The sequence below is a fragment of the Ailuropoda melanoleuca genome, chromosome 1 (genome assembly GCF_002007445.2).
Source record: "Ailuropoda melanoleuca isolate Jingjing chromosome 1, ASM200744v2, whole genome shotgun sequence".
In the NCBI taxonomy this organism is placed as follows: Eukaryota; Metazoa; Chordata; class Mammalia; order Carnivora; family Ursidae; genus Ailuropoda; species Ailuropoda melanoleuca.
Window position 1 is genome coordinate 102,269,019 of NC_048218.1, and position 12,127 is coordinate 102,281,145.

Genomic DNA, 12,127 nt, shown 5'->3' on the forward strand with positions numbered 1-12,127 from the left:
GCTTGGGCTCCAGGGCGCGAGAAGTGGGGCGAATCACAAACTCCCCGGGGCGGGGAGCTTAGTGAAGACCCAGGCTCAGCTCTGGCTGAGAGCCGGGAAGCCCCTTTAAGGAGCCTCGCGGGTCTGGGAAGCTGTAAAGGACCCTGACTCTGAGCAGGTTTGTGAACCCAGGTTGCCAGGCTGTGTGGGTTGTAGGGTGGGGGGAGCGAGGATGTAGGATTGGGACACAAGGTAAGGATACGGAACTGGGGTGCGGGGCACCTAACGCAGGTCAAGGAAGCCTGGCAGCAAGGCGGGGAGGAGCCGTTGCGCTGCACCCTGACGCGGTGCGAGGTTGTGGGGTCGGATGCGGAGTCCGGATACCCGGCGGAGTCCCGGTACCCGACTGACTCCAGCAGCCGCGCACTTGTCAGTTTCCTCTTGGCCACGCCCCGGCGGAGTAGGTCCAGCTCCCCAGTGTTTAACTGAATTGTGACAGCAACGCAAAATCCACGCCTAATTAAATTAATTAGGGATTCTCGTCAATCCTGGATTAATGGCCAGGAGCACAGGCGGCCGAGGCTATCTGAAAACCCGGACGGCCTGGGACTGGCCTCCTCTTCCCGCCCCCTCCCATCCCCTTCTCTGCCCTCCCACTCCAGCTCCAGCCTGCCTGGACTCTAGCCTCAATCAATCTCAATCTCTCCCTTTCTCTCTCTCTCTCTCCCCCTCTCCCTCTCCTTCTCCCTCTCTTCCTCTCTCCCAACCCCCACTCCTCCACCCCCAAGGTAGTGGTGCGGGTGCTTCCCCAGGAAGGGGCTCCCTTCGAGTTGCGAAGGGGAGGTAATTTACTCAGAACAAGGGGCCGCCTTTGCGAAGTATAAATAGTGAGACTTCAAGCGCAGCATTGCTATCAGATCTGAACTCTCCGCAGGAAGAATTGTCAAAGATCTTAACATTGAACAAGCGCGCTCCGGCAGGGAAGCATCAATTCCCATTTCCCTCCGGCGGCCCCCGCCCCTTCCCTCTTCCTCCTCCTCCTCTTCCTCCTCCTCCTCTCCTCCTCCTCCTCCTCTTCTTACTTCTTTTTCTCCTACTTCTCCTCCTCTTTCTTCTTTCTTCTCTTCTTTTTCTTCTTCTTCTTCCTCCTCCTCCTCCAGCTCCTCCCCCACCCCCTGCCCCATTGATGTGTTATTATTGGGGGGGCTGGAGCAGTAAAAAAAGAAGAAGGAAAAAAAGAGCGGGGCTCTGCTGGGAGAGGTTGAGCGCGGGGCTGACCGGCATCCGCGGCGATGGAAGAACTTACGGCGTTCGTCTCTAAGTCTTTCGACCAGAAAGTGAAGGAGAAGAAGGAGGCGATCACGTACCGAGAGGTGCTGGAGAGCGGGCCGCTGCGCGGGACCAAGGAGCCGACGGGCTGCGCGGAGCCCGGCCGCGACGACCGCAGCAGCCCGGCAGTCCGGGCGGCCGGCGGAGGCGGCGGCGGAGGAGGAGGCGGAGGCGGAGGCGGAGGAGGCGGAGGAGGAGGAGCAGGCGGAGGAGCTGGAGGAGGGCGCTCTCCCGTCCGGGAGCTGGACATGGGCGCCGCTGAGAGAAGCAGAGAGCCGGGCAGCCCGCGGCTCACCGAGGGTAACGGCCTAAACCCCCAGCCGCGATTCCCCTTCCCGCCTTCCTGACTCCTCTCAGGCGGGAGAGGATCCCGAGGCCCAGCGGGGAGAGGGGCGGGACGCGGAGAGGGCCCTTGGACCCCAGCTTTGGAAGCTAGAGTGATGATGGAGGGGTGAGAGTCCGGTGGTGTGCACAGTCGTGGGTGGGGTCCGAGTGTATGTGAAGACGGGGGGCGTGGGGTTTGCGCGCGCCCTTCCCAGATGCTCCCGCTATTCCCATTCCGCTGTAGCGTATTTCACCAGCCGGAGGATGGGCCGGTAGCCCAGACGGCCAGCGGGCGGATGGGGAAGTTCGCTGGGCCGGGCTGCGGCGGGGGTGCTGACAGCAGCTGGGCCAGGCGACGGGATTATGGTGAGCATCCAGCGCCGAGTTTTCGGGAGCCCCTCTCCTAGGCCTGAGAAAGAAAGAAAAAGAGAGGAAGGAGAGAGAGTGGAGAGAGAGAAAGGAGAGAGAGATTTCACTCTCGAGTCGCCCCAGGGTTTCCGGCCACGGCGAAGATCCACTCGAACTCCACGAAGATCCTGGCTTCTCGGATCTTGGAGGTCAAAACTTCTCATTCTCTTTGAGCTATTAAGATTGAACAGGGCCAAGGCAGGCTAGGCTGTTTCTCTCGGGAGACGCGTTAGGCGTCTTTTTTTTTCTGGTTGGTTTTTCGATATTTACACAATTCCATTGCTGTTTCGAATCATTTAGTACTCTGGTTTTGTCGAAGGGGGCTGTGAGGAATCCTTTGGTGCCAACAAAGTATTAGGGAATGACTTTATCTAAATGGTGGAGCGTCCTGTACCAATTCAAAAGAGTTCAACAATAAAATTAATTTGGCACTTGGTGCCTGCAGTAACTGGTGTGCTGCCATATTTTTCCAATTAAGAAAATATGTGACATGCGTAGAATCACATATTTAAGCAAGCAATTAAGTTGTTTATAACACGGTCTGTTCCTGTTTAGGCCAATAAATGGAAACTTGGGGGCGAAAGAGATTATATTAAGTCTATTAATCAAGTGGAAATGCGGACATCTTTCTCTTTGAAGCTCCAAAAGTTTGAGAGGCATCCACTGTGGAGGACGCGAAATAGACAAAGCCTTCTCAACCCCTTGGTAGAATCTGAAGGGTGTGTTTTCATACTTAAATATCATTGCAATATCAGTGGAAATATTTTCTTATTAACTTGGCTCCGAATGTTTGCTATAATGTTATCTACTTCCTCTCTGGTGGAAGGACAAATGTCCATAAAACGAACTCCGAGTACAAGAAATGCGGACACCACTTAAGATCACCGTCGCTAGAATGCTAGACTGGGCTGGGATCTAGAGGCTTTTCTTCCCCCAGACCAGGCAGTGGGTCCTCCTAAATTTGGACAGTGATGGCACAACTGTCAGGCGGCCCAGTGCAGCCTCCCGGGCTTGAGTCCGAGGTCCAGGCCCTGGATACACGAGCCGCCGCATGGTGCGCTTAGGGTCTGAACCCGGGCAGACACAGTCCTGGGATTGTTGATTTCCAAGCTCAGGACAAGTATTAATTTCTCTGCAGGCCGGCTCTTCCGGAAATGATTTTTAGCACCCATGCTGATTGGGATCCCGAGCTAGGAAGAACTGCAAACAGCCTCGACTACCCAAACTCAGCTTTGACACCTTAAAAATCCAAGGCTCCGACTCAGGCGCAGAGGATGAAGGTTCCAGAGGGCAGCTTATGTTGATACGGGCTCCCCGGATCACTGCCCCTTGGCCTAAACATATATTTGTGTGTGTGTGTGTGTGTGTGTGTGTGTGTGTGTGTGTGTGTATTTTCACCCATATCCCTCGGGTGACTCTGTAAGCTCACATTCGAAGAGCTCCTGTTTTTAAAGGGAGGAGAAGGAAGGACAGTAAAGTAGCAACGGATGCGTGCAAACCCAGAACAGAAAAAAATGCATATTTTATTAAACAACCGAGCTGCTGGACGCATGAAAAGGCTTTGAGCAACCAATAGAAACCAAGGATCACTAATGTTCCGCTTGAACCTGTTGATCTCTGTGGGTTTAAACATTTAGGGTCGAGTCTGCCTTTCCAATGGGGAGGAAGAAGGAGAGAACAGAGGCAGCGGTCTTTTTCGCGCGCCTCCCGAAGCTAGTTTTCCGCCTCTCGCCTTTTGGCCTGGTGTGAGCCGCAAGTCCTTCTGGCAGCCAACATGGCGTGGGCTCCTCTGTTCAGGCGCCCGGTGTCCGGCACGGGGGATAGGGATTGCTTGGCCGCCCGTGGGCCCTCCGCAGGGTTAGGCTCGAGCCCTGGGTCAGCCCCGAAAGCCCGGAGATGCGGCTCCCAGTGCCGCTCAGCACCCGGGTCTTGTTCTGCCGCTGCGACCCTTGGGCCCAATTGTTCCCAAATTAGAGCCGCAAGTTTGAGAGAAACAGAGCCAGCGGCGGCCGGAGCTGGGCTGAGAATGGCCCAGCGCGTAGCCGGTGAGGGGCCAGTGCATGGCCTCGCCGCGTCTTTCTGCCCCGACCGGGTTCTGTGTCTGGCCGGGCGCGGCGCTCTTGATTCTGTGCGTGCGTGGGAGAGGGTGAGTGCGAGAGAGGTTGGGTGGAATGGACTTGGTGTTCGCGGGGGAGGGCAGGGGACGGTGGAGTGGACGGTGAGGAAGTGAGTTGAGGCTACAGTTGCGAAGGGGTGAGTGGGTGAATAGCAGGGAGCAGGCGGCCGCCCAGAGTTGATCTTTTCGCGTCTCCAGAATCCTCTTCCTCTGGACAGGGTGAGGGACTGGATAGGAACTCTGGGAGGGGGCAGGATCCTCCATCCTTTTGGAGACAAATCTGGTAACAGGATTTGCTGTGTTTTGTGTGTGTGTGTGTGTGTGTGTGTGTGTGTGTGTATGTTTCTGTGCGCGCACGTGGACATACGCGTGGCTCTATTTGTGGTGCCCCTCCAGTGTCCCCAGAGCTGAAGGATCGCAAAGAGGATGCGAAAGGGATGGAGGACGAAGGCCAGACCAAAATCAAGCAGAGGCGAAGTCGGACCAATTTCACTCTGGAACAACTCAACGAACTGGAGAGGCTTTTTGATGAGACCCACTACCCAGACGCTTTCATGCGCGAGGAACTGAGCCAACGGCTGGGGCTGTCCGAAGCCCGAGTGCAGGTATCCAGCTGTGAGGAGGTCAAGGCAGGGCCCCGGGAGTGGAGGAGGGGCACTCGTGGGTTTAGAGAGGCAGCTTGGGAGACACACACTGAGGGCTCGAGTTCAAGAGTCTGGAGTGAGGTGAGAAGGGAAGGGATATCTTTAATAGGGATCTTATTTTCCAAAGTAAATCTTAGTCTTGTAGCCTACACCCCACCCCATCCCAACATATGTTCCCGCAGAAGAAAGCTGTGCTGGGCTTGCTCCCAGAGTTTCTATAAACCACACCCCCCCTTGCCTTACGATGCCTTTAATGTGGTTTAATCCTAATGGGTCTACTTTTATAAGCCTTAAAAAAAAATCCCACAGAAAACGTTTTATCTTCTGGATGCCTTAAAAGTTACAACGAATATTTTGTTCGCCTGAGTTGGTTTTCCTTGAGGGCCTGCTCCGGGGTCTAGGGTTGCCAAGCGGATATGCCAATTAGGTTTATAGATGTACAGACTATAAAGAAAATTAGCAACTGTTAAGTGTGGAAATTTACAGTTTGCCATTAGCAGTCAATCTCAAACTGTGTGTAAAACAGTAGAGAAATAAATGCATTTTGGTCACTCTTTGTTCCCTCACTTAACATAGGCAGCAAACCTGAATCTACAGAAACTTGATTTTAAAACAACTCACATATCTTAATATTGGCATTCCCGGAGTCCAACACCCAACAAGTGCCATATGTGATGAAGTTAAGATTGGAGCAGGTTTTTGTTTTTTGGTTTTTTTACTGGTTGTGGGGGTGAAAGTAATGGCAATAGGCTTTGGGGGCATTCAAGGTAGAAAATTATATACATACATGAATACATATCCTTCTAATTTTATGGAGAAAACATTTAAATGTTTCAGATTGTATTTCCGCTCAAATAATAAAATAGGAGAAAATGATGGTCATTATTTGTTTGAACACATGGAGCAGTTTTAGGCCTGAACATCTGCAGCTGTTACAAAGTATCACTGTAACAGATACTCCCGGGGTCTCTGGGCGCTGAGACCACCATCTGCAGCAAACTATGCAATTCTTATGGGGCTTTCCCGCATCTTGTAATAGGATCAGGACAAAAACAGAGCAGTCACGTTGGAGGGGAAAAGTAATAATAGGCTGCCTTGGTCATCACAGCCGTCAATAGAAGGCTCTGCTCTTCCTTTTTAAGCCTCTGCTCCTTTGCTGTGTGTACTGAAATCTCTAGAGGCTTAGCAACCCCTTAAAAACATGATGATAATTATTACAGTTATGAGCATTAGTATCTCAGTTCCAACTCTTCTAGGGGAAAAAAGAGTCAGGAAGCCTCAGGCCATGTGAGTTACACAAAGGATGCCACCCTGGCATGAAATCTACCCTTCTATTACACTAAATGGCAGGGGAATTTTCGAAGATTTACATTGACTATGACACTTGCTTTCAAAAACAAGAAAGAGCTCTAAAGCAGTATTTTTCTTTTATAGTTTTTTTCCAAAACCTTAATTTGTGAATCAGTCAATATGCTGTATTATTGGAACATAATGCTGTATGATTGGAGTGTAAAAACAGGCTTTGTATGAATTTTTAAAAACCTGTCATACCGCCTCTAAAAGTTGGCAAGTTTATTTAAGAAGGTAATATCTGGGAGAAGACAGCATCCAGGAGTTACTTGATTCATACCTTCCCCTTTTCACAGCATATTGGGTTTTTTTTTTTTTTCTCATAAGAAGTGAACTTTATTGCTGGTCTTTATTTTTTCATACTTCTATTTAAATTTTAGGGTTATTTTCTACTACCCTAACTGTAAGCAGTGGATTTTTTCTATAGAAGCAAATTAGATTATCATGATAATGGCACAATTATTCTGCTGCTGTGTTACACTCTGCTGCACAGAGGAACAGAGAAATTCTAAACTTCTTTGTAGTGAGGCTTTTATGGCACTAATTACCTCTTCCCCCACTCTTATCTCCCCCCCCCCAAAAAAAACCACAGAGTCACTATTTGCTTTGGTGTTTGGTTTTTCTTGAAGATGAAGCTAATTAATATTACAGACTATTAATGAGCAATTCTTCTCAGGTCTTACTGTGCAAACATCTAAACCCATTATCACTTTACTATCAGGTATCAGGGAGAGTGTTAGGCCTTGGGGACTCTGTAATGTAGAAAGATGAAACCAGGACTAATAGTAATTTATCAAGAAACAATTTATCTTGCAAAAGTCTATGAAATCTATTTTTATCATTCATTTATATTATTTGACTTTGGAAATTGAGAGTGTTTTTTATAATTCAAATATTGCTTGCTATATCTCTCAATCCTTACCTAAAACACTATTTTTTTTCATTGTACTCTGATAATTAAAGGAAAATGTTTGAGTTCATAACATCTAGGTTTTATTTTATTTTTCCAATTTGTAGGTTTGGTTTCAAAATCGAAGAGCAAAATGTAGAAAACAAGAAAATCAACTCCATAAAGGTATGCTTCTCAAAGAACATCTGATATTCTAAGTAAAAAGAGAACTGGGCAATATTGTTATACAAAGTCAGAAAGAAACTCTGAAAGATAATCACGATCTCTATTAAAAAATCTGCTCTGAAGGCAGTTAATGAGAGTCCTAAAGTTCGGGAGTACATTACATTTATTTTAATTATGGCAGCTGTTTAGGAAGATAACAGTCCAATTCCTAAGGAATTTGTTCTATCTTGGTATCATTTGGAACCCTGGAAAGCAATGTTGGAAATATTAACCTCACATTATTGTGTATTGTTCCCCCATTTTTTTTAACAGGTGTTCTCATAGGGGCTGCCAGCCAGTTTGAAGCTTGTAGAGTTGCACCCTATGTCAATGTAGGTGCTTTAAGGATGCCATTTCAGCAGGCAAGTATAGCCCAGTTTCAACCTGTTTTTAACTGTAAAAAGACCTGGATGTTTGCTTGAATTGTTGAATATATCCTCTCCCTGAGTCTCTGTGTTGGTGTCCATGTGGTTAAAGAATAATTTTGAGATGATATAGTGAATTTACTCCCCTTTAAAAACCTATAAAATGTCAAGGGCCTACATGCCTAGTCCTTTCTGTCCTCATGGGAAACCTGCAGAGGCCTAAGGCCAGCAACTGGGCCTTTAAAAATGCACTAAAGATAGCACTTGGGGAGAGGAAGAAAATGCCTTTTGATTAAGATTTTGTCAGATCCAATACAGAGGTTAGTCCTAAGGTGTTTTCTAAGGCAACTTTCTGAATATTTTTCTAGGTATTTCCTACCTCTTAGTCACATTAAATATCTCTGGTGAAAGAAAAGTAAATAAATAAAAGTACTTCCTACTCAAGCTTGATTTTTTTTTAAAGCTGTCTCTGCAAACAAAGCTTCATCTCTAGTAAAGAAGGAAACCTTGGTCTTCCCAGGGATGCCCTGCCTCTGCAATCCCTTTCTTAGGCATAAAGAAACCTTTAAGACTACATTTTAAAAGGACAGCCTGCAGCAATGATTTAATCCTGGGAAATCCCAGTGCTCTAAATGCCCCTGCTCTCCAAGTTTAAGGGCTCAATCCTTAACCCAACCAGCGCCTGACCTTCCCCATCCTCAGCCGGGACCCCTGCTTGGTAGGGCTGTGAAGTCATGAATTAGCTCTCAGTTGGCAGCACCCTGGACTGGGGAGACACTTGGGTGTACCCATGTATTGACGGTTACTGTTAGGGAGATCTTAGCTCTCTTGGCACCACATGACTCTAGCTAACATCCCGATGCTAGGCTTTTGAAGCAAGAAAGAATGATTGGAGAGAGAGTGGGATCTTAAAAGGAGACCCTTACTACTCAGAAAGTGATCTGCAGGCCTGCAGCACCAGCACCACCTGGGAGATAATGTCTCAATGCAGACTTTCTGAATCAGAATCTGCATTTTTAAGATCTGCTGTATAACAAGGGTAATTGTTATAGCAGTAAAGGTTAGAAGTACTAACAATTGTGCCAATTGAGATGAACATGCAATAATTTCCCCAAGTGACATGGAAAAGTTTTATAGTTTGCTTGTCAGTACTTCAGTGCTTTAATGGGTAAGAAGTGTATGATGGCATCGAGAGAGCCTTTCCAAGTTACTTTTGTAATTTTGAAGAGGGCGATGTTTTAACACAATAGCGATGTTGCCCTCTGATGGGCCTAGCTCCCGAGGGGGGCGGCCACATTCCTGCAGACAGGAGCCCTGGAGGGCCCAGGGAGATTAGGCGTGCTGAACGAATTGCAGAGACTCTGGCGCACCGGAGTATCCCTGTGGCGCCCCAGATTCAGTAACAGACTGATAAGGTCAGCCAAACTCCCCTTTCCTGTCCCCAGCCCCAGCCTTCCCTCCTCGCCAAACTGGACGCCGTTAATGCTCTGTTTCTATTCTGTTGTCACCCTAGGATAGTCATTGCAACGTGACGCCCTTGTCCTTTCAGGTTCAGGCGCAGCTGCAGCTGGACAGCGCCGTGGCGCACGCGCACCACCACCTGCACCCGCACCTGGCCGCGCACGCGCCCTATATGATGTTCCCGGCGCCGCCCTTCGGACTGCCGCTAGCCACGCTGGCCGCGGACTCAGCCTCCGCCGCCTCCGTGGTGGCTGCCGCCGCCGCAGCCAAAACCACCAGCAAGAACTCCAGCATCGCCGATCTCAGACTGAAAGCCAAAAAGCACGCTGCCGCCCTGGGTCTGTGACGCCAACGCCAGCGCCAACGTCGCGCCTGCAGCGCGGCGCGCTCCCTGCAAACCCTCCGTGCCCCGCTGCTTTTCCGTTTAACCCCTCCGGACCTCCGGAACCGACCCTCTTTCCGCCCCGCTGATCGCCCTTTGCCGCCTTCCACATCCCGGATTCGGAGGGCGAGACTCCGCGCGGGACCTTGGATCCCACTAGGCGCACCAGCTCTGTGGCTCCTGCCCATTCACCCACTAGGGCGTAGAACTGGGCTTCGTAGGGGCAGGTTTTCGGGAAGTCTGGAGAGAGACTGAACAAGGGAGCGCGGGGACAGCGGAGTGTGGCTCACGGCAAAGCTGCAACGATGGACTCTTGCGTAGAAATAAAAATCCTGTTAATAAAAAATGAGCAAAAAAAAAAAAAAGTAGAAAAGACAAACCAGAAAGAAAAAAGAGAAAGGGAACTTATTGCTATTTGGCAGAAGTTGAAATCGGAGAAAGAACCAAGGAACAAAAACAAATTTTAAAAATTAAAGTATTTTATACATTTAAAAATATGGAAAAATAACCCGGACGAATCTCGAGAGAATGGGGGGGGGAGTTACCAACTTAAAGTGTATGTTTTTTTTAATGGGCTAAAAAAGGCAAAACAGAAGGAAGAGGTATACTTATTTAAAGAATTAAGATTAAAAAAGTGCGCAGCTGGGAAGTTCACAGGTTTTGAAACTGACCTTTTTCTGCGAAGTTCACTTTAATACAAGAAATTTGATAAGAGAGGCGGGCCTCCTTTTACGTTGAATCAGATGCTTTGAGTTAAAAACCACCACGTATGGAAGAGTAAGAAGAGGGAAGACAGTATAAAAACGAAGAGAGGAAAAAAATGGTATTAATACGAAAAATGTTACCACAGACAATGATTTCTCTGAGAAATTATTACGGCAGCACTGTCCAGACTGCTGACAGTAAATTCCGGTTTTGCATGTTACTTGTATTCCATTGATGGCGTCTCCCTGCTCCCTGCTTTATTCACGTGCACTTACTCCATTTTCATCTTCAGTATGAAAAACAATACCAAAAGCATCTGGAAATTGATGTATATCAAATCTATAATTTTTGCCCCGTCTTTGATCCTGTCGGACAAAAGAAAAAGGTCAGAAGGGAAAAAATTTACACTCTGTCCCAAGAAGACGGAGGCGGGCAGAAAATGCGGGGAAAGGAAAAAGAAAAGAAGACCAAATGAAATAATAAAGGTACAGCGCCTCACAGGGCTCCTGGCACATAGTAGGCGCTCAATCAATGTTAGTCCCCTCTCCTCCCTCCTTTCTAGTATTCCCTCCTGCTGATTTCCTGATGTCCTATTTGGAAACCTTGCTTTATTTCCCCCTCTCTATCCTGTCACACCTTAAATAATACCCAACTAGATACAGGCAGTAGGTTTGTGTAAAATATGTTGATACACACGAACAAAGTTTATTTTGGCTATAATGTGTGAACTGATGGTTGACTTTCAACATTTGCATTTTATCTCACAAAGGTGTATATTCAAGTAATTTTTTTCTTTCAATTCATGTAACTATTTAAACTGGGGTATCCTGGACTAAGCAATCTGTATCCCAGTCACTAGAAAGCCTCCTTATTTGTTTTTTTTTTTTCTAATTTACAAGAAAGAGGAAAAGCTCTTTTAACTGAACTTTGGTATGCGGTTGAGCTTTGTAACTATTTGTTCTCCATGAAAACAAAGTTATTTATATTTGCCATATTTTTTCTAGTGTATTAAGTTATTTTAAACAGAAGAAGATGCTGTTATTTCATGATGTGTTGTTGGTACAAAATGTTTCGATTTCACCTCTGTTAAACCTTTTAAATAAGTGCCAAGTTATTAATTGAAGACACTTTGCGATCAACTGAATGAAAATAGTATTGTTTCATTTGATGGGGTTCGCGTCATCTTTGTTCCTGTTACTATTAAATTATCCGGGATAGTCTTTCCTTCCTCCTTTTTGATTAATGTGTATCTATCTCTGGAATACATCAACTTAGAAAAGCGCTTGCCTCTGCTTCTACATGCAGCTATTAAGGGGCCGTGAGAATGGTGGTTCTGTGGCTCTCGATTCGCTGAGCGCAACCCCTACCCCCTTTTTATCCACCCTGCATGAAAACCGGATTGATTTTACACCAAATCAATAAAGGAACAGATAATATGTAAAATAATATAAAATTGACTCCCCAAGACAAACTCTCATCCTTCATTTTGCTGTATTTTCACCCTTGAAGTTTTTCGGGGAACAGTTTGGGGAGAAAGGCAAACGGGATCACACGGTGCGAAATCTACCTGGGTTAATTGTGGCATAACGGACACTCGACCTCAGGTCGACCACCCTCCCCAAGCAAGTGATGAATGTTTAGGAATGATTAAAAGCCGCGGAGGGGAACGGGGGCTTTGGGAAGGGCGAATCCCCCACCTCCCCACTCCACTTTAGCGCTTTGGCCCAAGCAGATTTTTCGTTGGTTAAATCTAGGAAAAGGTAGAAGCAAGGGCCCTGTTTAGGAAAAGCTGGGTCCTAGCCGTCCTTAGAATACCGAGGATCCCCTCCCTCCCTCCCGCATCCCCCTGCCCCCTTCCCCCTGAGAGATCTCACTAGGAAAATCCGAAAGAGCTGCCTGTTTAGGAGTGGGTAGAGACTGCGAAGATGCGGCCCCGGCCAGGCCAGGGAC

General features: G+C 47.7%; 1 protein-coding gene across 3 annotated transcripts; it reads left to right on the forward strand.

Moving 5' to 3' along the window:
* The first annotated feature begins 1,119 nt into the window (after positions 1–1,119).
* On the forward strand, positions 1,120–11,625 carry SHOX2 (short stature homeobox 2). 3 transcript variants are annotated; one of them, XM_011224419.3, is made up of 5 exons: positions 1,120–1,608; positions 4,553–4,761; positions 7,168–7,225; positions 7,538–7,626; positions 9,143–11,625. In XM_011224419.3, exons 1-5 carry the CDS (start codon positions 1,272–1,274, stop codon positions 9,434–9,436), a joined length of 987 nt encoding a protein of 328 aa, XP_011222721.3. In that variant the 5' UTR covers positions 1,120–1,271; the 3' UTR covers positions 9,437–11,625. The 3 variants fall into 3 exon arrangements, with proteins under 3 accessions (XP_011222721.3, XP_034519741.1, XP_034519744.1); XM_034663850.1 differs by having other exon boundaries at positions 9,179–11,624; XM_034663853.1 differs by lacking the exon at positions 1,120–1,608 and adding an exon at positions 1,777–1,998.
* Positions 11,626–12,127: the final 502 nt, after the last annotated feature.